The sequence below is a fragment of the Kogia breviceps genome, chromosome 17 (genome assembly GCF_026419965.1).
Source record: "Kogia breviceps isolate mKogBre1 chromosome 17, mKogBre1 haplotype 1, whole genome shotgun sequence".
Taxonomy (NCBI): Eukaryota; Metazoa; Chordata; class Mammalia; order Artiodactyla; family Physeteridae; genus Kogia; species Kogia breviceps.
In genome coordinates, this window is record NC_081326.1 from 47,120,369 (window position 1) to 47,146,687 (window position 26,319).

At 43.9% G+C, this 26,319-nt stretch overlaps 1 protein-coding gene across 1 annotated transcript; it reads left to right on the forward strand.

Annotated features, from left to right (window-relative positions):
• The first annotated feature begins 7,429 nt into the window (after window positions 1-7,429).
• DCSTAMP (dendrocyte expressed seven transmembrane protein) lies at window positions 7,430-22,235 on the forward strand. Its single transcript, XM_059042551.2, has 4 exons — window positions 7,430-7,443; window positions 16,279-17,320; window positions 20,628-20,936; window positions 21,883-22,235. The coding sequence occupies exons 2-4, from the start codon at window positions 16,292-16,294 to the stop codon at window positions 21,955-21,957; spliced, it is 1,413 nt and encodes a 470-aa protein (XP_058898534.1). The 5' UTR covers window positions 7,430-7,443; window positions 16,279-16,291; the 3' UTR covers window positions 21,958-22,235.
• Window positions 22,236-26,319: the final 4,084 nt, after the last annotated feature.

A 26,319-nucleotide genomic window follows, 5' to 3' on the forward strand; every position in this document is an offset into this window, starting at 1 on the left:
GGCATGCAATTCAAAATTCAAAATATACCAGAGGAATGCAGTGAAAAGTCCCCCACCTCAACCTTTGTCTTTCAGCCTCAGGTCCCTTTTCTCCTCAGGAGCAACCACAGTTAATCTGTTTCTTGTGCATCTTTTCAGAGACAGTGGAATAGATAAAGATCCAGGGGTCCACTAGCCAAAGAATGTAGGCAGCCTCTAGAAGCTGCAAAAAGCAAGGACACAGATTCTTCTCTGGGACCTCCAGAAAGAGAAACAGCCCTACTGACACCTTGATTTTAATCCCTTAAGACCCGTTGCAGACTTCTGACCTCCAGGATAGGAAGGGAATAAATCTGTGTTGTTTTAAGTCACTACGTTTGTGACCTTTTGTTACAACATCTATAGAAAACTAATATGAGTTCCCAGTTTATAACTTATCAAATAAATATTAGATTAAATATTTAAATAAGAATACCATACAAACAAACAAAACTTGTGGGGAGAGTAGATCTTATAATTATGGTCTCAAAGACAGAGTGAAAGCATTTTTTAAAACCTCTATATATTAAAAATAAACCTATAAATGAAATTATCACGCAAGTTACAAACTGGAAAAATATTTGAAATGTATGAAATGAACAGAGAATCATCTTGAATGGTAAAGTTAAGGGTGATTTTCTACAATGAATGTGCTTTTTTTTTTTTGGTAAAGAAGATACATATTTCAACAGAAAGAAATTGTTACTGTGGCAGTTGTATTAAAAATGAATTAGAGTCAAGTATGGGCACTTCACCAAAGAAGATATAGGGATGGCAAATAAGTGTATGAAAAAATGCTCCACATCATTAGTCCCTAGACAAACGCAAATTAAAACGCAAATTGATACACCACTGCACACCTATTAGAGTGGGTTAAATTAAAAAGACAGACCATATCAAGTGCTAACGAATTCATGAAGCCACCGGAGCTCTCACACTCTGCTGGAGAGGATGTAAAATGGTACAACCACATTAGAAAACTTGAAAGATAAGCATACACCTACCATAAGATGTAGCCATACCACTCCTAGGTATTTTCCCCAAAGAAATGAAAGCATGTGCCCATACAAAGACTTATATGCAAATGTTCATAGCAGTTTTATTTTTAATAGCCCCAAAGTGGATAAAACCTGTCCATCAACAGGTTTATGGATGAACAAATTGTAGTATATCCATACAATGGAATACTACTCAGCAATAAAAAAGAATGAACCATTGATATCTGCAACAACATGGAGAGATCTCAGAATAATTACACTGCATGAAAAAGACAGACCAAAAAAAAAAAAAAAAAAGACTACATACTGTATGGTTCCATCTATAAAATTCTAGAAAATACAAACTAATCGATAGTGGCAGAAAGCAGATCAGTGGTGGCCTGCGGATAGGGTGGAGTGGGGTGGGGGAGAGAGGGAGGGGTCACAGTGGTGCACAGGGCAACTTCAAAAGGGGTGGGTATGTTTACTATCTTGCTTGTGATGATGGTTTCACAGGTGTACACATATATTGAAACTCATCAAATTATGTAGTTTGTTGTATGTCAATTATACCTTAATAAAGTGGTACTTAAAAATGGCTTGATTTTGGAAAGAGATGGAAGAAACTTAAATACATTAACACTAAGTGAAAGAAGCCAATCTGAAAAGGTTACATACTATATTATTCCAACTATACGACATTCTGGAAAAGGCAAAACCATGGAGACCATAAAAAGATCCGTGGTTGCCAAAGGTTGGTGGGGAGAGAAGGATCAACAGGCAGAGAACAGAGGATTTTTAAGGCAGTGAAATTATTTTGTCTGACTGAGTGTCCACTATAAATGTGGACACATTTGTCCAAAACCCATTGAATTTACAACACCAAGAGTGATTTGTAATATAACCTATGGACTTTGGGTGGTTATGACATGTCAGTGTCGACTCATCAGTGGTGACAAATGTTCCGCTCTGGTGTGGGATGTTGATGGTGAGGGTGGGTTGTGCATGTGTGGGACAGGGTGCACAGGAGAAGTCGCTGTACTGGCTGCTCAACTTTGCTGGAACCTAAAACTGCTCTAAAAAGTAACATTTAGTTTTTAAAAACTGGCTTGAACCACTGAATATGTTTTGTCTCTCCTATCAGGGCTCTGGGGCCAGAGGGGGTCAAGGGTTTGCTCAGGTGCTACAGACGCTACTGAGGACACAGATGCTTCCCATCTTTGGGCTGTGTCTCCCCTTGTGTAATGAAACTGGATGCAGCTTTTCAAGAAGTCATATGCAGGCACAGCCATGTGTAGCAAAGATGAACTTACTTCTTCTTTTAGACGTTTTTTCTTAAGAGAGAGGAAGGCTCTCCTGCGAGCTCTTCAGAGACTTTCCCTCAGGTCCCACTGGCCAAGGTTGAGTCGCATATTCATGGTCTGACTGTAAGGGAGTCTGGGAAACGGAACGGGGAGGGTTTCCCCGTGGGCATCCACTCCACTGGCACTTGCAGGGCTATGTGGCTGTGCTCCTTCCTCCTGATTTCTCCGGCTGCTATGCTCAGCCTCATTCTGTGCTCTCTGGCGCTCCCTTACTCCAGCCTCTACCCCAGACGGTTCAGTGATGCTCACTGGGATTCCCACAGGCCTTTCTATATAACTTCATTGTCCTTCTGTCTAGACTGCCTTATGCGTGCATATGTCTTAACGGCCAGACGTGAGCTTCTAGAACCACCCCTCCTTCATTAGGGGAGTCCCGGGACCTAGCCCAGTTATGCTTGAAAAAGTGAACTTGAATAGGAAGAAAAGCCTATGGAGCTAGAAAAGGTCCCGGAGAGGACACAGGGCAAAGGCGGGAGTTAGGAGGCGAGGAGCAGTGTCAGTACAGAAGCGAGTACTAAACGCCGGAAGACTTCAGTACTGAAGCGGCAGAAATGATCAAGATCTAGAATGATAAAGGACATCACCTGGATGAGCTCAGAAAAAAATAGACCTGGGAATATCACTCTGAAATTAAAAGGAGAGAGTTTTAAAACAGAGACGGCACAGCTGGCCTCATGGGACAGAGTTCTCTGTTCATCCAACATATGGAACTTAACTACCTCTAAGAGGTCGTTCAGGAAAGACTACAGCAATTTTTAAGTGGTTAAAGGCTACTAAATGGACAAAGTGACTACACTTGTTAATGCCAGGCCCCGCAGCCTCACAAAACACCCTCTCCCGATCTGATCTCAGTTCTCCAGAGGTATCTCAGGGCTGGGTGGATCACATGCGTCTGAAGCGAGCCTCAGATCATCCATGCTTCATGACTCATCAGATCGAAAATCACCTCTGTGGGGCAGAGATTCCTGATAGCGGGAGAAAGAACGGGAAATGCTCCTGACCCCAGGACTGCACAGTCATTTCAGTAGTGACCGCCTGTTCCTTGCCGGCCATCCCAGGCAGAATTCTAGAGACGGCCTGGAAGTTCGGGCCCCAGTCTTAGCTGGCTGGTGGCCAGCAGGCCCTAGCATTGGAATCAGGATGGTTCCTGCATATCAGGACCATGGCTGTTCGGAAGCCATTTATCTGCGGAGTACAGACGCTCTCTAAAGAGTCCAGCCCACTAATGGAAGACTCGGAGTCTTTAAGGAACATTTGAGCTGAATCAGGTTGAGATTCTCTGCTGAGCATAGCTTTTCGATTCTCTAAGTTCACTGGAAGCACCGGAAGGAAACCTTGCAGCAATAGCTGAATCTCATTCACCTGCATCCCAGACCCCCAACCTTAAGCTGCACCCAGTTTTAGGAGTCTCTAAGGTCTAAACCCAATCGGCCATTTTCTCCCACTCCCAGCTTGGGCATTGCCAGGCGGCTCTCCAAACCATGCTCCCTGGCTCCCCGTGATGGGCCCTGGGGTCTGGGGCACCCCCCCTCCTCCCAGTGCTTCTTCCAGCAGCTGCTCCCAGATATGCTCTCCTCAACCCAGCAACCTCTGCCTCCTTCCCTTCTCTCTGAGCAGAAGACCCCCTCTTCTCTTTCCCCAAGAGGGCTGAGACCACCCTCACCAGCTTTCTTCCTGTTCTCCTCATCTGATCTCCTTTGTGAGCTTGATACGTTAAGTTTTCTCTGTTCTTCCAAAAACCCGAATCACTGCCTCTCTAGGACTTGCCTTCCCCTCTCCGCTTCCATCCTCAACGCAACAGCACAGTAACCTCTGGCTGGCACCTCCCCTCCTCACCTCTGGTTCCCTCCCCCACCCCTCTACCGAAATGGCTCCTCCCAGAGCGCCAGTGACCTCCTGGTCACCAAAGCCTAGGGCCATTTCCCGGACTTTGTTCTTTTTCCTGCCCTCACGGTCACCAGCCCGCTTCCGACTCTCCTCCCCTGACTCTTCCCTGTCTTGGACCCCCAGCATTGCTTCCGGATGACCCAATCAGCCATCCGCACTGCAGTCTGGACCTTCCTGTTTGAATGAACACATCTTGCTTCAAGGGCTCTTGCTCCCTTCTGGACTAAGTCAGCCCCCTGACATGACGGGCTGTCACAGATGTGGCCCCGGCAGGCTTGCCTGCATCATTTGTGACCGCTTGTCCCTAGCCCCTTACACTTCAGTCACATCCAGATTTTTATAGCCCTCCCATTGGTTTCCATGAGTTTGCAGGTGCTGTTTCCTCTGTCTGGAATACCTCTCTTCCCACCACCACTTGCCTCTCCACCTCAGTGGAGGAAGCTGTGCTCTTAAAGCTTTTCCTGAATGTGTTCTATGAGCTTAATGACTCGGCAGCAGCCTCAGCCCTTTGAGTGCCAGGAAGGTACCCTGTAGCCCGGTATGCAACAAATGGAGATTCTCAGTCTTCTGCTTCCACACTGGCTCCCTCCGAAAATCCATTCCATCTCACAGTTTCAACGTGCAGCTCAATTCAGCAGAAATGCTTGGACGCTACCCTGCAAGCACACGTTTGGCTAATTCTCAGCTCTCCGCCTTTATACCTCATGTCCTCTCCTAAGGCCAGACCCATGTTCCTGCCTGTTCGCAGCATGGAAAGTTCTGATCAGCACTGATTGCTTTCCTCTTTCTCCCCCAGCTGCCAAATTCTGTCCATTCACCCTTCACAGCCTAAACAGACAAACAAGCAAAACAAAGAAAGCCCTATGCTTTGTCTTTCCTTTCTAGTACTCAATCTGGTGGTGACGGTTCATTTTCTGTGTCAGTTTGGCTAGGCCACAGAAGCCATTTGGTCAAACATGAATCGAGACATTACTCTGAAGATGTGTTTAAGATGAGATGAACATTCAAGTCAGCAGACTTTGGGGAAAGCACATTATCCTCTCAAATGTGGGTGGGCCCTGTCCAATCAGTTGAAGGCCTGAAGAGAGAAAAGACTGAGGTCCTCCAAGGAAGAGGGAATTCCACCTGCAATCCACCGTTGGACTCCAGCTGCAACATGAACTCTTCCCTGGGTCATCAGCTGCTGGCCCACCCTGCAGATTTTAGACAATCAATCGTGTGAATCAATTCCTTAAAGTAAACCTCTCTCTCTCTACACACACACACCCTGTTGCTTCTGTTTTTCTGGAGAACCCTGACTAATACACTTTTCTACCTCCTAACTCGGCGCCCTGTTCCTGTGTTCACTCCCCTCCAGCCTACTCTAATGAAGCTCGCTGATTTTTTTTGTAATGTTAATTTGCTCACAAAATTTGCTGGATCCCTACTGTTTATCAATGAATGGCTGTGTTTCCCAAACATCAGATGTTTGCATATCTTCACCACATCTGACATGAGTTTTCAGTGTCTCGTCTATACAGTTACTTGTTTTAGATTTTTCTTTACACTGACCCTTCTCAGGGATGTTTGCGTTTTGGCAGGAATGTGCGAAATTTTTTTAAACTTTTTATTTTTATTGGAGTATAGTTGATTAACAATATTGTGTTAGTTTCAGGTGTGCAACAAAGTGATTCAGTTATACACATACGTGTACCTATTCTTTTTCAAACTCTTTTCCCAATTAGGTTGTTACAGACTATTGAGCAGAGCTCCCTGTGCTATACAGTAGGTCCTTGTTTGTTATCCGTTTTAAATATAGCAGTGTGTACATATCAATCCCAAACTCCCCAACTATCCCTTCCCCCTCTCCTCCCCCCACTCTGTAACCTTAAGTTTGTTCTCTAAGTCTGTGAGTCTGATTCTGTCTTGTAAATAAGTTCATTTGCGTCATTTTTTTCAGAATTCCACATATAAGCAATATATTATGATATTTCTCTTTTGCCGTCTGACTTCCTTCACTCAGTATGACAATCTCTGGTCCATCCATGTTGCTGCAAATGGCATTATTCCATTCTTTTTAATGGCAGTGTAATATTCCATTGTATATATGCACCACATCTTCTTTATCCAGTCATCTGTTGATGGACACTTAGGTTGCCTCCATGTCTTGTCTATTGTAAATAGTGCTGCGATGAATATTGGGGTGCAAGTATCCTTTGGGGCCATGTTTTTCTCCAGATTTATCCAGGAGTAGGATTGCAGGATCATATGGCAACTCTACTTTTAGTTTCTTAAGGAACCTCCAAACTATTCTCCATAGTGGCTGCACCAATTTACAGGAATATGTGAATTTTTAAGATGAAAGCTCTTGCAGTCCCAATCAAAAGGTGAAGAGCAGTTTTGTGGAAGGGTTTTGAGCTTTCCTAATTCCCTGCCACCATGCAAGCTGGTCCTCTTGACTTGAAGCTAAATTTCTAAGATGGAAGGTCCCAGCAAGATTGAGACGCGTGGGACTTCCCTGGTGGTCCAGTGGTTAAGACTCCATGCTCCCAATGCAGGGAGCCTGGGTTTGATCCCTGGCTGGGGAACTAGGTTCCCGCATGCCTCAACTAAGAGCCTGCATGCTGCAACTAAAGATTCCACATGCCGCAACAAAGATCCCACGTGCCACAACTAGGACCCAGTGTAGCCAGATAAATAAATACATATTACAAAAAAAAAAGAAGATTGAGACGCATGACACAGATTACTACACCTCTCTTGAGTCATCAAGGCAGAGGTGACTCCTTCGTGCAATTTTTCTCTTCAGCTGAGGTTGCGGGTGGAGACGGTGAACGTTTGGTCCCACCTCTGGTGGTAGGGATGGGGGGTGGGGAGTATAAATGAAGGAAGAAGAGGTAGAGGGCAAGAGACCACCCAAGTTTTCATAACTCACTCTCTGATGTTTGAAAATACCTTATTTCATTATTTCCTAGGATTGATTTCTGCAACATCTATTCCGAGAAAAATATTAGAAAGAAATACATAGTTTCTTTGCATCAGATTTCCCCTTTGTCAATATTAAATGACTTAGTCACTTCTCTGGGGAATTAAAGAGGTTGATTCATGGCTATGTGACCCTCTTGTCACTTCTGGTTCCTTTTTCCTTGTTCTATATCAAGACTCAAAGCCCTAGGGAAGGGCATTTTTGCACTCAGAGAAGAACCTGAGAGGAGCCTGTAAGTAAACTTTCAGAATAATCTTGATTTTGAAATTGCTTTTTTTATAAGAAAAAATTAAGTATTAGTAAATTGGAATAAACAGTTGAGACCAGAGGAAACTTTAAACCTCTGCCTCTATCCCCGACAGTTTACCTATGTACAGAAATATCAGAGAGTGTTTGTTAACATTGGCCTAAGGGATCTGAATCCCTCATCTCAGGGAGGACTGCAGCTTGAGCATCTTCTTAACAGAACAGCTGTGTGGACTTGGGCCATCCCTGGCTTTTGAAGAACTGATCTGTTAGCCAAGCCTCGGGTCGGGGAGAGGAGCAGGGCTGGCTCGGAAAGGCTGCCAGGCCTCACAGACAGCGCCATGCTGGACTGAATTGTTCTGTAGACACTCCTCTGTTTACCCAGTAGCTTTCATTAATCTTTCCCTTCTTGTGTGAAGGTTGCTTTCAGAGAGGAAGGCGTTCGCTGGCTTTCCCAAGGCAAGAACGATGAAAACAAAATTATGAGGAATTCATTTCACCTCTTGGCGCTGCTCGAGCTATTCTGGCAGGCTCAGAGAACACTGTGTTCCCGACCAATTTATAAGTTTGCAAGAGTTTTAAAAAAAGAAAGAAAGAAAAAGAGAAAAGGACAAGAAACGCTCCGTCCTCTTTTTGTCCCCCTTACGGGTGCGGGGCTTCTGCAAAATGCCAGCGCATTTTGCAGAAGAGTGGCCGAGCCCACTCTTCTTTGCCTTTATTTCCGAGACTGTGGGCTGGCAGGACCCAAGGGAGCTGTGGTCTCCAGAGGTGAAGTGACCTATCCAAGGTCACATGCAGGCCAGACCACAGGTCTCCTGTCTCCCTGCCCCGTGGTCTTTTTCTATCCCACTCTGCCCTTTCTCCAAATTCCCTTTAAAGTGAGATTCCCATCAAGTCCTGAGGTCAATGAGAGGCTGATGTGTTCAGACTAAGTCCCCACAAGGGATTAGCAGAGCGGGTTGGAGGAGAAGAGAAAGAACCTTGGCAGTCGGGTTTATTTTCCCCCAGGGGGTCTGCAGACTGTATCTGGGCTTGTTGAGCATAAGCCACTGGCTTCTGCATGGGGACCAGGGTTAGAAGGAGCTGGTCTCACTTACTGGAAATCTCAGGGCGTCCGACAAGGCGAGTGCTCCCCACCTGGGGAAGGAAGGGAGCAAGAGGGCCGCGCTGAGGTCCTTGTCCTCTGGGTCCTTCCCCAAAGAAGGCTGCATTGGTTTCTCCTGCACTTGCAAAAGCAGTGATCCTGTGCGTTTCTGTTTGCCAGCACCAGACCGACACTGGTGTTGTGCTTCTTCAAGATCCCCCCAATCTTGAAGGCGCCCAGGGTGGACCACTTTGGAGGCTCCAGTTATTATTGTCACAGCTGCTGACTGGGCCTTGTGTCTGAAGCAAGGATGCGTTCTTTGCACCTTGAGAGTTCATCTGCGCTCAAAGGAATCACAGGACAACACAGGAACGTTCATCGCCCTGACTCCCCAACAAAGTGGGCCAACAGGGCTCTGGGGCTGGGGCTGGGGGCTGGGAGCCTGTGTCCTCCGTGCCAGGGCTTTTGCTGCTGCCACTGACGTTTAATACCCCCCCGGGGAAAACAATCAAATCCACTGTGTATGCACCTCACAGCCAGCGTTTGCTGGTGTGCGCAGGTTGATGGAGAAGCCTGGCCGCTTCTGTTTCCCATGGCAACAGCTCAGCTCTGCGTGAAAGCAGATTAGTGTGGGCTCAGGCTGGATACACAGACCGCACAGTTCTCCATGGCTCCGCGCTTGGACCAGGAGCTTCTCGTCACTGCCCCTGTTCCTTGACTTGTTCCCTCCCACCCAGCCACACAAAAATTCCTTTCATCCCGTGAAAGAGAGATGAGTCCTTGGTGACATTCTCCTGTGAGCTGCAGCTGTGGTTTCCTGGCCCCGGGTTGTGGCACTAACTAGAGTTTAGGGATAAAGGCAGAAAAGTGGTAATTACTCTTGGGATATTGCCATTGGTAAAAGCAAAAAAGCAGGTACACGGTCCTGGGGAGACGCTGATGTTGAGATAAACATTATTGATGATGGAGGCACCATAAAGAGAAACAGCAGGTTAAGGGGATCAGGTTCGCCTTTTAGCTGCTGCTGGAAGAAGCGATGGAGAGAGGGGGAAGGGCTCAATCCAGGAGAGCAAGAGAAGGGAATAAAATAGAGCTAGAGATCTTTGGGGAAAAAAATATTCCCAAGGCGTAGAGAAAAACCTTTATGCATGAGACTGGAATCTGGCCTACAGCATGATTTTAAAAGGTACCAGGGAATAAAAAGAGGGTAAGGTAATTCAGATGACTGGAGAAGGAGAAGGGGAAGGGGAGGAGGAAGGCCGGGCAGAGAGAAGAGGAGGAAGTCACGTGAGGATTCCCCCAAACACCAAGGGTTGCAAACTGGCAACCAGTAGCCAAAATCAGTGTCAGACTATTTAAAAATAATTGGAGCCAAACTTTTTTTTTTTTTTTTAATCAGGAGATGCTACTCAAATAAAATTAGATTTCTGGCCTCTCTTAAAAAAAAAAATCAGAAAATCTGGCAACACTGGGTCTGTGTACAGCCTCGAAGACAGTCTTCTGGGCTGGAGCTGCTGTTCCTGCAACTTCAGCTGGGACATGGGCTCCCAGCCCCCCAGGACCCACTGCCCATGCCCCTGCCCCCCAGGAAGTCTCTGTATCTCCTGATTTTCTTCACTCTTTACGGTGCCTATCTGACCCCTGCAGGCGTGTAAAGGCTCAGTGCTGCCCTAATTTGCCAGCAAAGGGAAAACCCCGACCCTAACCCCCAGCTCAGGAGAGAAGGTGGGGACCAACACTGAATGCTGCTCTCATCCCCTGACGCTGGGAGAGACGGTTCAGTTGAGAACGAATGCCCTGCAGCCTAGACCTCAGACCAGGATGGGCCTGACACCCGATGGAGATCTGTCGTCAGCTCTGGAGGGTTCAGTTAGGCTGTGCTGACAGAGGAGGTGGAGGACGCCCCATGCAGATTGCAACGCAAGGAGAGTTTATACCTACAGTGTTGAATAGCATTTCAGGATTCGCACATGACTGGGATTCTGGGAATATATTTCAACCAAATTTAGAAGCTATTCTTTGAGGATCATGTTAAAGAGAGTCTGAGAAACTTGCCTATCCTGAACCCTCAGTGCCACATAAACGCAGGTTAGAATCCTGGCTCTTCTACTTACTCGCTGTGTGACTTTGGGCAAGTTATTGAACCTCTCTGAGCCTCAGTTTCCTTATCTAAAATATATCTATATAATCATACAGAGCTACTGTGAAAATTAGGAATAATGTATTTTGGATGCCATTAACAGTGGCCAGACGCTTGGTAACAACTTGGTAACTGTTATCTATTATTATTATTACTATTTTGCTTGTCTACTTTTCTAATTATTTATTTTGTGATGCCTGAAGGCAAATTTGGGATGTGGGAAATTTTAACTCCGTTGCTTAGGAACTCTGGTAGGAATTTTAAAACAGGTTTCGTGAAAAGTCAGAAATGAGATGTTGATGGGAAATGTGTCACAATGTGGTGGAAAACTGGGGTCTCCCTCTCACTTCTGCCTCTAGTCCAGGACAGCTTCGGCCAGCCCAGTAGCCTCCTTGGATTTTCCTTTCCTCATCTGTGGAAACCAGCCGGCCAGGTGTTGCTCATCTAGAGCTGTGCTGTTCAGCAGAGAGACACCAGCCACATGTGACTGTTTACATTTAAATGAATTAAAACGAAATCAAGTTAAAAATTCAACCCCTCAGTTGCACCAGCCCTACGTGCTCAATTGTCCCATCAGGCTCGTGCTGACCATGTTAGACAGCACAGGCACAGAACGTTTCCATCACCGCTGAAAGTGCTATCAGACAGTCCTGAATTCTAGAGATTGCTAGGCAGTGCCTGGTCCTCAGATGAGCAGCATCTGGGACTTGTGAGGAACGCAGACTCTCAGGTGCCAGTCTAGACCTTTGAAATCAAAATCTGCATTTTGACGAGACTCCCCCGGTGCTAACATACTCAGGTCTAAGAAGCTCTGACCTATAATATTTCTTCCAGCCCTAAAAGTAAAATGTAAGGATCTGGGTATCTGCCTGAAAAAGTCTTCGAGAAAGGAATAAGTAACCAGCTTGTCCAAATCCCGATTCCCTGATTTTTCTAAAAGGAAGGAACTGGGGCCGTCTGAAGAAAGAAAGGTCAGCAGGACAACTGCACCTCTGCAGGAGCAAAAGAGGATAGAAATCAACAGACATCTAAAGGCAACGTGCCAAACATCAGTGCTGGGAAGGCGGTGCCATCCAGCTCTGCCTCTGAGCCTTGCATCCTTGGGACATTGAAGCCTTGCCTAAAGAGCTTCAGAGAAGGACGTTCTCAATTTGCTGTGGCAGCAAAGAAACAAGGAGAAATAGGTTGCATTTCCTGGGCACCTTATCTCCAGGGCATCTTAACGTGCTTGCCAAAGCTTCCCTCCTTAAACCTCACCAGGAAGGAGCTCAGGCAGGTCTTTTATTCAAGCAGGGAAAATGAGGAACAGAGATTGGTGAAGAAGTCAAGGCCACATTCAGCACTGACAGGAAGGGCAGACTGGAACGCCAGCCCTGAGCTTGTGGTCCAAACTCGCCTCTGTGGCTTGAGCTATAAAATAGGAGAGAAGGCATTTGGTCCTCTTGCTGCAGAAAGTTTTGATGTCGTTTGGTGACATGCTGTTTTCAGCACCAAAACAAAGGGGAATAATATTAGATCTGTTGCTTGTTAAGAAAACATGTGCCTCTTATAAGACAAAATTGCAGTAATATATCTCATTTAATTGTTATTAGATTTTATTGCCGAAGGCTAAAATTTTAATGTATCCATAAATCTGTTTCTCACTTGCAGAGAAATCTCTTTATAAAGAACACACTGTACAAGGATGAAGGCAAGAGGAGGGAAAAGTGAATCTAAAATATGCATTATTAATTTTTTAGAAAGCAAGCAACATGGTACCTCATAAAGGATATTAGAAAAAAATAAAACAGCTGGGATTTTTGATTTGCTGTAGAGAAAAATCTGCTTATTTGAGAACCATTCTTACAGGGTAAACTATTTTGATGCAAAAAGAAATGAGCAGATAGAAATGGGTTTGTGATATGCAAATCAGCTCTTCAACAGTCACTGGCAGAAAGTGTGATGTGTTTCCAGCAGATACAGTGAGCTGAGCATCCTGTCACATAACCCAGAGCCGTGGAATCTGGGCGTGGCTCAGGGGGCAGGGAGACCTGGTCTGAATTCTGCTATGCCACCTACTCCCCGTGTGATCGCTGACACATTTCAGCAAGCACTCTGAGCCTCTGCGCGAAAAGCAACCGCCAGAGGCTTTAGGGAGGATGCAGAGAGATGCTATATATAAAGTGCTCCTAGGACATAATAGACAATTATCATCTATTAGTGTACCAATTACTCAGATAATGGTTTGGGGTCAAATCCAAAGCCATACCGAAGAAAGCAAATGGGGACACAGCTAGGAGGAGAGGCAGCACCTGCCAATTTGCTGTGGTGCTGGGTGTCCTGCCCAGTGTCTGCCTGATCACTGCTGACTGATCAAGTCCTCCGACCCAGGCAATGACGCAGGGCTGACTCGCACTGGCAAGGCTGGGGACAGTTCAGGAGCACAGGGGCTATCAGTGACTTCTGGCGCTCAGAGAGGCACAGCAGTGGAGTTGGCGCACAGGACTACTGCCAACCTCCAAATCAACCTCCAGTTCTGCAAGGAAGCAAGCTTGCAGGAAAAAAGGACTCCGTTCTTTTGCTGGTCCCCATTCTAATGTCCATTTCTTCCAATTTCCTTTCCTCCGGATGGAGTAAGACCCCCTTCTCAGGGAGGAGCTTGAATCTTCTATAAGGCCAGTCCCACATGGTAATGACCCTTTTTCAACACAATGTCTCCCCGTATCTCTTCTCTGCACCGAACTTTCCCATTCAGATTACGTGCAGGAGCTGCAAGCCCTCTATACTATTGCTGAAGAAATTTCCACAGGTTTGTTCCCAACCTGCCTATTTTCCCATCTCATTTCTGTCCTACATTAACCCCATTCCGCCCGAACCCAAAAAGAGAGCCATTTCTTCCCTTCAGGTTGTTCAGTTCATGCCTTCCCGCCAGTGACTGGATACCTTTCTCACATTACCAGTGTAATTCACTGGCTCAAACAGTATTAAGCTACTCCATAAATCCAGCCCCAAAATAGTCGATGTGAGAAGGGATTTCTTTGAGAGTGTTTAAAAACTGATCAATGTCTCCGTTAAAATTCCATACATAGGGTATAATGCTCATTAGATATTTTCATGTCAATTAAGATAGCTCAAATTTATTTTGTATCATCCCAAATGAACCCAAGGCTCTCTGAGTGCATCACACACCTAAATCTGCATGACTGACAGGGCAGTAGCAGCCCCATAGCACCTTCATTTTAGATCTGGGAAAAAAGAAAAGATGATTAACTCGGTGACAAGATATTCTCATTTTCCTTGTAAGATTCTCAGGAGAGAACTGCACTCAGAGGGTAGGAGCAAGGGAGGGAAGGCACAGTGGCTACAGAGCTGAATACACTGGCTTCAGTGCAATGCCACGTTTGAGTTTGGATGCCTTTGGTTTGCTTTCTTGTCTGTAAACTTAAAGCACAAGAAAATTGATGACTGTCAGAAAGTGATCTTACAAAATGCAGTTTGTTGAAATTTCAGCCTGTCCATCAACCTAAGGTTTGCTTCAGTGAATAAGACCCATGGCACAGGATTGCTCCTTTTATCAGTTAACAATCACTGTGCAAAAAAGCAGCACAGAATTCAGGGGCTCAAAGTAAATAAGCATTTCTTATTGCTCAAGTATCTGTGATTGGCTGGTGGCTGGGGACTGGCGGGTCTAGAATGCCCTATTTCACGTATCTGGCAGTTGACTGGCTATTGGCTGAGTTGATGGAATAGACTGGTCATGTTCCTCTTGTCATTCAGCAGCCCAGCCTGGTATGACAGGATGAATGACCCCAGCCCCCTAGCCCCAACCAAAGATGTCCATGTCTGAATGCCCAGAACCGATAACTATGTTACCTTTCATGGTAAAAGGAACTCTACATATGTGCTTGAGTTAAGGACCTTGAGATGGAGAGATTATCCTGGATTACTTGGGTGGCCCCAGTATAGTCACAGGGGTCCTTTGAAGAGGGAGGCAGGAGGATCAGAGTCATGAGAGAAGATATAAGGATGGAAGCAGAGGTCAGAAAGAAAAGAAGATGCAACATTGCTCTCTTTGAGATGGAGGAGAGTCCACAAGGCAAGGAATATAGGTGGCCTTTAGAAGCTGGAAAAGGCAAGCAAATGGATTTTCCCCTAGAACCTCCAGCCCTCTGCAGCTCTCTGGACCAGTTTTAGACTTCTGACCTCTAGAATTGTGAGAGAATAAATATGTGTTTCTATAAGCCACTAAGTCTGTGGAAATTTGCTACAGCAGCAATAGAAGCTAAAAGACCTGGTCTTGTCAACAAGTTAATAGTAGGGTTCCAAGAGAGGCAGGAGGGAATCATAGACTCGGGATAGGCATACTATTACTTCTGCCACATTCCATTGGCCGATGGTGTCACAAGGCCATCCCAAATTCAAGGGCTGGAGAAATAAACCCCACCATGCGATTCTATTTCTCTCACTTCTTGATGGGAGAAGCTGTAATGTCACTTTGCAAGGAGGTGTAGAAACTGAGCAGGACCCTGCGGGGCCTCCCCAGAGACAGACCCCATGTCCCCCACCTCTTGTTTGTAAGAAAGCTTTAGCCTCGTAGGCCTCCCCCCAAGTCCAAAGAGCAAATTTAATGAGAAATGTGAGAAAATGCAGACACAAAGGAAAACAGTCAAGTAAGACAAAATAATAAGAGTTTAGCCATAACACAAAGTCAAGGACTTTTAGTGCCTCCTCAAGGCTGTAGATAATAACCTGAACCATATCCTTGAGGTGTTTTGTAGACATTAAAACCCCCCACCAGGCGGAAGAAGTTAACTGCAGGTGACGATAAGCATATAGACACCAGAGGGGTTGGAACCAGAGGTTGATGATGTTAATTCCCGAAACATCACGCTGTTGCCTCACCACCCACAATTAGAAGGATGTACCAAGCTGATCAGGCACCCTGCAACCCTCTCCCTCACCTTGCCTTTAACAACCCTTCCCCGAAAGCCACTGTGGAGTTCAGGTCTCTTTTTTTAAAACCGTGTTTTTTAAATTGAAGTATAGCTAATTTACAGTGTTGTGTTAGCTTCAGGTGTACAGCAAAGTGATTCAGTTATGCATAAACATTTGTATATATATATTCTTTTTCAGATTCTTTTCCATTATAGGTTATTACAAGACACCGAATATAGTTCCCTGTGCTGTACGGTAGGTCCTTGCTGTTTACCTATTTTATACATAGCAGTTAATCCCAAAGTTTTAATTTAGCTCCCCCACACCTCCCCATCCCGTTATCCCCTCTGGTAACCATAAGTTTGTTTTCTATGTCTGTGAATCTACTTCTGTTTTGTAAATAAACTCATTTATATCAAGTTCGGGTCTTTTGAACACAAGCTGCCCGTACTCCTTGCTTGGTCCTGCACTGGGCACCTTGCAATAAACTCTGCACTTCTCTTCACCACAATCCAGTGTCAGTGGATTGGCAGCGAGCAGGCCCAAGTCTGGTTTAGTAATAGTGTAGAGACTGAGAAGGGTAAAAAATTACAGCCATTTTTTTGCAATCAGTCTATCATCGTGCCCTTTACAAAGAGGACATTTAAAAGCAACATCTGACCCTGTTTCTCTTTCATTTCCAGGGACACAGGGAGCATGGGTGTCTGGACCTCAGGCACCAATATCTTCCTCAGTCTTTGGAGGACGTATGTGTCTCCAAGAAGCCTTGGATGGATGGACTTCACCCAACATTTGGGCACTTGCTGTTTTGTTGCTTTCATTTCTGTTGGCCTCCTCTCTGGGGCCTTCTACTGGTTTCTGTCCTCATTCATAGTCTTCACCACCTCCTGGATGGTCACGTGTGCTCTGCTGTGCTGCTCCAAGCACGCACGGTGTTTCGTTCTACTCTCCTTCCTCTCATGTGGCCTGCGTGAAGGCAGGAATGCTTTGATCACAGCTGGCACAGGGATAGTAATCTTTGGACACGTGGAAAATATTTTTCACAACTTTAAAGGTCTCCTGGACAGTATGACTTGCAACCTAAGGGCAAAGAGCTTTTCCATCCATTTTCCACTTTTGAAAAAATATATTGAAGCAATTCAGTGGATATATGGCCTTGCCACTCACCTAAGTCTATTTGATGACCTTGTTTCTTGGAACCAAACACTGGAGGTCTCTCTTTTTAGTCCCAGCCAAGCCCTGGAGGCACAGCTCAATGACACTACAGACAAAGCCCTGCGTGTCTTGTACCAGGTGGTGACAGCGACAGAGGTGTTGTCTTCCCTGGGGCGGCAGCTATTTGCCCTCACAGGGCTTCTGCTGGTGCTACTTGGCACTGGCCTCTTCATGAGGCGATTTTTGGGCTCCTGTGGTTGGAAGTTTGAGAACATCTACATCACCAGACAATTTGTTCAGTTTGACGAGAGGGAGAGGCATGAACAGAGGCCCTGCGTCCTCCCGCTGAATAAGCAGGAAAGGAAGAAGTATGTCGTCATCCCATCTTTCTGGCTGACTCCTAAAGACAGGAAAAATCTGGGGCTGTTTTTCCTCCCGGTACTTATCCATCTGTACATCTGGGTGTTGTTTGCAGCCATAGATTATCTGCTATATTGGCTCATTTTCTCCATCAGCAAACATTTCCAAAGCTTGCCAGGGCTCGAGGTTCACTTGAAGCTGCACAGAGAGGTAGGTGCTCACAGGCCCATCTCACTGTGTATCCCAGCTGTTTGCTGTGTGTTTGCCAAAGATCGTGAACTTCCCAAGGCAGGGCAGTGTCTCATTCCCCTCTGGATCCTCAGTGCCTGGCACGGAGCCTGGCATGTAGGAAGAACACCCAAAATGTTGGTTAGATTGAGTTGAAACCCCAATGTTAGAATATGAGAACATTCTGAACATTTTTGATCACTGTATTTGTTTCCCGTGGCAGCCGTACTGCAACAGAGGAGACCATGGTTTTTGTCCATCCCATGTTTTCTCTTTTCCATTTTTCCCTGTGGAAATTTATGATTATGTAGACATTTCAGAGGATCTGGATACTGTCAGATACTTGTCTTATTTGTTTTTAAACCTAGCAATCTGCGCTACCTGGAACATGTACACGTTCCACGTAGTGCGTGTAGTTGTATGTGTGTACATGTGCATGTGTGTGTGTGAATGTCATGCATGTTGGGTGGTGTGCATTAGCCTGGGCTGGTGAACACGCCATCTACTGTTTCCATATGTCTGATTTTCCCTCTTCTTTATCAAGCTATAATAGACTGTGCCTCTTCTTGGGAAATCTCAGAGGGGAAGGGCAGAAAGGGACCTGGAAACCCTCCTTTGAAAGCCCATTTCCTCCTGCTGCGTCCACACTCTCCCTCCTCTTTTCTCCTGGCTCAGCAGGCACTAGAGTCTGGCCCCTGCCCCGCCTAATCCTGGGCTGCTTCTCAGAGTTGATTACTCTGAGCCCTCTGTTTCCTCTGAAGTCTTCAGTTAATTACAAGAACCCCCTTGCTCTACATATCTGGAGCAGGGTGCATAATGGAAGCAGTGTTTCAAATGGAAGCCAAACAAGATTTTCAGCCAGGCTTGATCCGGGGCGGCAGCTAGTGGAAGGGCTTCTCTCCTCCTCTCCCCCATAGTCCATCCCCCTCCTGTCGTCCCTTTTTTGATCTTCCCCTCTCAGTTCTTCCCTCTCCTTCTTTATCTTTTTGCTCCTCTCTCATCTATTTCTCTCTGAGCCAAAACCCATGACTGTTTTGTGAATTCTCACTGTTTTAGATAGAAGGGGGGAGAAAAGCAAGTCTGCCTTCCAGAAAAGGCCCAGAAGCTTTCCAATGACAATGTCCTGGCAAATACATTTTGGGGTGTTGCTGGGTCCTGGGGATGCAAAGTTGTCTAGACCGTGATGGCTGCCATCGAGAGACTCATGTCCTGGCAGGAGAGGCCACCACGTACACTCACAATGACAGCAGGGTGGTGGGCGCAGAACAGATGCGTGCACAAGACTGCTGTGGGAGCTCGTCTCAGACTCTCTCCTGCTCAGCCTGGGAGGCTGTGCCACCAGCAGCCGGCTTCCACGTAACTGGCAGTGCCCTGCCCTTATCCCACGATGCCCTTGGAGGTTCCTGGTCTCTCCATTGCAGCAGATTTGCAAAGAAGAAGTCAAGCAAGAAAAGAAACATTGGCTCAAAGTTTCTCCCACTTTTATGCAATTTTAAATAAAGAAGAAAAGTGGGAAATGATGTGAATAGACCTGGCTGGATGGGTGGACACTATGTAAAAATAGCTACAGTCGCTACTTATTGAGCACCTACTATGTGCCCAGCACTGGTCTGCATTAACTTTTCAGGACTGTCTGATACCAGAGTGAGTCTTCCATCCATTACTCAAATTCCATCTTGGCAAATTGTTTACTTGAGAGAGGCAAACACATTTTAAAACATTGGGGTACCATTTAGTACATTGCTCTGTATTTTGAGAGTTTGTTACCCTCCACCAAGCCCATACAAAAGTATTGACAACCTTTCTGAAGCCCTGACTCCCAGCTGCAAAATCCCCGGTTAGATTCCTAGACTAAATAACTTCTTCCCAGATCGGACACCCGCTGCTTTCTTACTGCCGGATTTCTCATCACTGACTCAATCGATGTGTTTGTTTCTTCAACAGTATTGAAAAGAATGCATGCCTCTGCTCTGGGGACTGAAATCTCTCTATTTAATCATAGATGAATTGTCTTTTTAATAAGAGAAAAGGAGAGGTAACGCAAATGCTTTCTACTGCTTAGCCACAGTGCTGGGGAAATTGCAGATCTGACTTGACATTTGTGTAGAAGTCCCAGGTTTGGGGGTTTCCAGATTTTTCACAGGTATTGGGGTAAATCGAAGGTGCGCAGTGTTCTCTGGGTGTGATTGGATTCTTTTCAGAAGTCATTTTCCTCCTCTGGGCCCCAGGGGTCTAGGGTGTTGGGGTGATAATAACTTACTAAGTACTCCAGTCTGTAATGTTAATGCTCCATCCCCAAGGTGCTTAATTTACACTGGGAGTAGTTTATTCATGGGCAGGATCTGGTCCATTAATTCCTATTTTACCAAATAGGAAAACAAATGCACCAAGAGACTATATGGCTTTCTCAGGTCAGGGAAAAGTAAGAGCTGAATCAGCAAACACTTCTCCTGTTGGTGGCTTGGCTGGGTGGCTCAATGTCATCTGCCCTCTGGGTCAGTTTGTTGAGGACAACTGGCTTATTCTCTTGCCTTCAAGCAGGAAGGAATGCACCCCTCCTATTATCCAAGAGAGATGCAAAAATGTCCTATTTTGAGATCTCTATAAATAGGATTTTAGAGCCACTTTCAGTAAATATACTCTTCTTTGTATTCTTGCATCAAGAATAATTCCACCCCCCCTGCCACCCCAAGCTCTAGAAGGATGACTTAGAACATAATTTAATGCCTCCACATCTTTATGACCTTGTGGTCTGCTGACGAGGTGTTTGGCGAGATGGAGAGGCTATGACTGGGTCTTGAGGGGCTCTGCTACAAAAAAAACTTCTCCCCCAGTTGAGCAAAACCATCTTTCATTAGTCCCACATGCTCTGAAGTGTAGAAACAGGTGTTCCATAAAAATGGGTTATGCGTTCAAAATTAATAGGAGAATCGTTGGCTGAGGTTAAGCGAATTTCTCTGCTTTCTTCTCAGCACCTTCAACAGTCTAATGGCCATCGTGACTCTCTAAAGAAAGGACAGAGCAAACAAACTTATCTGATATCCTTCTCTCAAGGAAATCTATATTTCCACAATCCCACTTTGGAAAAATCTGCAATGGCTACAACTAAAATTCATCTATTCTCCTTTATTCCAATCATAGCACATAAAAGGAGCTGAGATAGCCCCTTCATCCAAAGCGCCCTGCATATTTTAAGATAAACGTTACGTGCTATGGGGCAGTATTGAGAAAGACAAGGACAGAATATGAAAATGGCATGGATCTTGATGATTTTATTCTTTCATTTTAGAAAAAAGAAGCTCAAGACATCATCCATGATTCTTCATTTAATATATCTCTGTTTGAACCCAGTTGCCTCCCTAAACCAAAGCTACTTCTGTCTAAGACCTGGATTCCTCTCAGTTTTATTCTTGTGATACTAGTGATGCTAGGACTGTTGTCCTCCATCCTGATGCAACTTAAAATCCTGGTGTCAGCATCCTTCTACCCAAGTGTGCAGAGGGAGCGCATCCAATACCTACATGCAAAGCTACTGAAGAAAAGATCAAAGCAGCCAGTGGGAGAAGTAAAAAGGAAACTGAGTCTATACTTTACAAAGGTAAAGCCAAACTAGGGTTATAACCTGTAATTCAGGAAATTTTGATTTTGAAGGGCAAATGGAATTTCAAAGCACTCTTCAACTTTACATTAGGGCTTATATCCCCAGCAACAGATAGGACACTGTTTCGGGGCGGGGGGTGGGGGTGGGGTGGGTGAACAGTGACGGCGAACAGATGTACATGGCTAAGTCCAGAAGACTCTGCAGCAATGCCGGTCCAGAGGATTCTACAAGATAGCCTTCAAAACACTGATTTCAAGTGAGTACATTCAGTCATATTGTAGAAAAGCTACGGGGAAGGCCCTCTCTAATGGCTGTTAAAGAACAATACCCAGTCAGAGTTACTTTACCGGGATAAATAAATAACAGAAGGGAAGTATCTACTACAGCTTGGTAAACTCCAAAGAATTTGCTCATTCTCCCGCATTAAAAAATATATATGATGAGATATATATATATATATATATATATATATATATAATATGTATATATTTATACATATATATGATAACATAATGACTTTCATACACATATAAAATGAACACTTGTCAAAGATTTTATTCAACGTATTAAAGACGGAACAGTAAGAAACTCCAACCAGTTCAAAGAACAATTTAAATCACACATATATTCAGGCCATCTTGAATACCAAAATGAATTTGTTTAATAGATACAAAACTGGCTTCTTCCACAAGGGAGGAGGCGGGGATCAATTGTACTCTACAGGGTGAAATTCATTTGCATGTCCAGGGACAAGAATCATTTGAATTGTTGCCATCAGCTATCTACAGCTTACAGAACTGGAAAACAGTTCATAGACAATGAAAGACCAAAATAATCCCTAAGCATAAGCTTTTCTGGCCTTTTCAAAGTCCTGTGAAAAGTTTGTGCCAGTGGCATTTGAAATGACTCTAATGCTCATTCATCCAGCTTCGTGTCTTTTCAGATGCACTTCTGGCTTCCAGTCCTGAAAATGATTGGGAAGAGACAAATGGACACTGCCAGTGAAGACAACCCGTGAGAGGCCCCACGCAGCTCCTCAGCCACACTGTTCCAGCAATTCTCCTTACGTCTACTGATCATGACCCTTACTCATGCCCAGCAACAGAGAACTACACTGCATGGTCCTTCAGCGGTTTGAGTTTGCAAGGCCAAACTACTTTTTTCCATAAGGGCCAAAGGGCTACCAGATAAATCGCTGTGTTGTCTGTCTTGCAAACAAGGCACATGATCTGGACTGTATCTCAGTGTAACAGGACTATAACCAGGCCCTTCGAGGAGAGTCTCAGCATAGAGTATAATTCAAAGAAAAAAACATTAAAAAATTGGAAAAAATCAAAATCCCTACTGCAGGCTCACAAACAAATATCAAGGAGAACATACACGTATGATGCCAGCAAAATATCTTTAAATGCTTCTATCCCTTCTCTGCCCTTCTTAATATCCTTCATAGCTATTTCCTACCCACAACTCTCTGTCCTCCCCTCTGCCCCCTTATTCAAGAACTCTTTCCAAAACCCATCTTCAGCAGCTCCTAATTTCTTCTCACCACCTCCTCTGCTCATATCCTCTACTTTCCTGGATCTCTTTTGTTTTTCCTCTTCTACCAAATCCTCTAGCCACATTTACTTAGAGAACACATTTATTAAAATCATATGAGAGGCTTCCTACAATGTGCATCTTGGGCCTCTTTTTCACTATAATCAAGGTATACTCTACAGTACAGGGGCCTATTTCCCCTATATTCAAAATACCTAAGAGGGAAAAATACTGATTCTATTATCTCTAAAGTGCCAGAATGGGAAGAAATGAAGAAACATTACAATTTTAAAACAATTTTTTAACTTTTCATTTTGAAAATGTTTCAGCCTTACAAAAAAGTTGCAAAATAGTAAGTACAGCGTTCCATTTACCCATCACCTCTCATCCCCAAACGTTACATCTTACATAACCATAGCACAATTGTCAAAACCAGATAAATAACACTGAAAACTGCATAATCTACAAAACTCATTGGATTTTCACCAATTGACCCACTAATATCCCACTACTGTCCCAAGGACTAGTCCTTGATCCAATCCAGGCTCATGCATCGCATTTGGCTCTCATGGTTCCTTAGTCTCGTCCAGTCAGGGACAGTTCCTCAGTCTGTCTTTCTTTTTTTTTCATGACTTGACATATCTGAGGAGTGCTGCCAGTTATTTTGTAAAATATCCTTTGCCTTGGGTTTGTCTAATGTTTCCTTATAAGTAAACCCAGGTAATGTATTTTTGGGCAACAATACTACAGAAGCGCTGACATGCTCTTCTCAATGCATGAGATCAGGGGTATGTGATGTTAATATGTCTCACTACTGGTGAGGTTACATTTCTTCACTTAGTTAAGATGGGGTCCACAGATTCTTCCACTGTTGAAGTTACTATCTTTCTTTTGGAATGAATAAGTATATTGTGGGAAATACCTTCAGACTATGCAAACATCCTGCTTCTCATCATACATTTACCCTCTAATTTTAGCATCCATGGATGCAAAACTGTGCCAGCCAAATAGTGATTTTCTATTTTAATAATATCTTCTACATTTTAAAATTGAAATTCTACACTCTCCCCAGAATGAAACATTTTTTTGAAGACCAAATTTTGTTTTGGGCATCAGAGTAGGCATTTTACACATACGGTCTCATTTATGTTTCATGACAATCCTGTGAGGTAGGTAGTATTATTTCTGTTTTATAGATGGGAAAACTCACCCTCAAGACCCTGACTTAGCTGGCCTGGGCTGGGGCCTGGGCACTGGCATGTTTAAAGCTCCCAGGTGATTCTAACAGTTGGCCAGCACTGAGAACCATCATTCCAGGAAGTTTTACTGAATTGCAGGTCTTTCAACACAGGTCTTCAATGGTGAAATTTCTCTAGCAGAAGGAGCCTACATTAGAAATCTGAGTCAGCATTTCCCAAAGTGTGCTCCTCAGACCACTAATCCCTTAGTTGTTCCATAAAAGAGTTATATGACGTCAATAAATCCACACCATCTGCCTTCCAACCTTGAAGATTCATAATGCATGTTGGCATAATTTTAAAACTTTGAGAAACCCTATAATAAAGAAATCTCATTTAACCTGTTTCACCCAAAATTTTCTCAAATTATTAAACCATGGAACAATTTTACCTGCAATAACTGTTAACAGCACATAGGACCAGTTCTACAGCTCATACTCTGGTAAATACTGATATAATTGGCATAACTTTCAACCAAAAAAGATCTGAGAAGGTGAAGATGAATTTGTAGTTTTGGCTTATTTAAATATTCTGATGATTTTATGCTTTACTGTGTTTTCTAAAGAAAACAAAACTGTGTTTATTAAAATTATATATTAATAAACTAATCTAATATATGATTTTTTTTACTCATTTTGCATTTATTCCTCCTACAGAGAAAGGATCTGCCCCACATTAACTAGGCAAAGAGTCAACTGCTCACATTAGAATGCACACTCTCACCATACACAAAAATAAACTCAAAATGGCTTAAAGACTTAAACATAAGACATGACACCACAGAACTCCTAGAAGAGATCATAGGCAAAACATTCTCTGAAATAAATTGTACCAATGTTTTCTTAGGTCAGTCCCCCAAAGCAATAGAAATAAAAACAAAGATAAACAAATGGGACCTAATCAAACTTACAAGCTTTTGCATAGCAAAGGAAACTATAAACAAAACAAAAACACAACCTACAGAATGGGAGAAAATATTTGCAAATGACAAGGGCTTGATTTACAAACAGCTCATACAACTCAACAACAAAAATACAAACAACCCAATCGAAAAATGGGCAGAAGACCTAAATAGACATTTCTCCAAAGAAGAAATATGGATGGCCAATAGACACATGAAATGATGCTCAACATCGTTAATTATTAGAGAAATGCAAATCAAAACTACAATGAAGTACCACCTCACACTGGTCAGAATGGCCATCATTAAAAAGTCTACAAATAACAAATGCTGAAGAGGGTGTGGAGAAAAGGGAACCCTCCTACACTGCTGGTGGGAATGTAAATTGGTACAGCCACTGCAGAGAACAGTCTAGAGGTTCCTTAAAAAACTAAAAATAGAGCTACCATATGACCCAGCAATCCTGCTTCTGGGCATATATCTAGAGAAAACCATAATTCGAAAAAAGAATGCACCCCAATGTTCATTGCACCACTATTTTCAATAGCCAAGACATGGAAGCAACATAAATGTCCATTGACAAAGGAATGGAGAAAGAAGATGTGGTACATATATATAATGGAATACTACTCAGCCATAAAAAAGAATGAAATAATGCCATTTGCAGTAACATGGATGGACCTAGTGATTATAATATTAAATGAAGGAAATCAGACAGAGAAAGACAAATATCATACGGTATCACTTATATGTGGAATCTAAAAACTGGTACAAATGAACTTATTTACAAAACAGAAAGAGACTCACAGACATAGAAAAGAAACTATGGTTACCAAAGGGGAAATGTTGGGGGGGGGGGAGGTAAATTAGGAGTTTGGGATTAACATATACACCCTACTATATATAATTATTTTATTTAATTTATACTATGGTAGAGGAACTGGTTAATAAAATGAATGTGGGTTGAGTGTGGTTATATATGTATATTTAAAAGCCTGTTATATTAGGCTAATGTAAACCCTGTACAGTGGGGAGGAAAGATTTAAATTAATGCGTGTCTGAGACCACCAAACTTTCAGGGTACAAAGTACCTTTTGATTTTAATTGCTAATGGTTGCAGTGACATTTTTAAAAGTTGGAAAGGACAGGGAGATGAATAACAGGGTACAGGGGATAATAGACTTTTATAATCTAAATTTTGGGTGTCTATGAACCTCACTTTTTAGTCAAAAAGCAGAAGTTAGTCAGATTTGTATTTGAGGAATTTTGCAAATGAAAATGAAAAGCAAAAAGAGCAATGAGAGAAATAAAAGCATAACTAAACACAGTAACTACAGTTAAAGCAGAAAGTGTCTGCACTGCTTTACTGGACACTGAGGAGATACAAAGTGTGATGTGTGAGGTGCCCTCTCCCACAGCCTCATTCAGCAAAGACAAGGAACAATGTACCCACTGATCACCGAGTGGGACTCAGGAAGAGGACAGGTTAGAGGATATAAGGGAAGACCGGGAAGGACTGAGACAAAGATACGGACATCCATCCCCCCTTCATGACCTTACAGAGTAGTGGTTCCCAAAGCTGATTAATCATCAGAATTACCTTCCGAGGTTACAAAATAATGTAAAATTATGGATTCCCAAACCTAAACCCAGATATACTAACTAGAGAGTCCTGGAAGGGTCCTGGGAATCTGTCTTCTAAGGG

Bases quoted from the DNA above. Each gene is read 5' to 3' on its own strand.
- DCSTAMP (XM_059042551.2), top strand. From the start codon at position 16,292: ATGGGTGTCTGGACCTCAGGCACCAATATCTTCCTCAGTCTTTGGAGG. The intron at 17,321-20,627 runs GTAGGTGCTCAC...CTTTCATTTTAG, and splicing joins ACTTGAAGCTGCACAGAGAG to AAAAAAGAAGCTCAAGACAT. The intron at 20,937-21,882 runs GTAAAGCCAAAC...GTGTCTTTTCAG, and splicing joins TGAGTCTATACTTTACAAAG to ATGCACTTCTGGCTTCCAGT.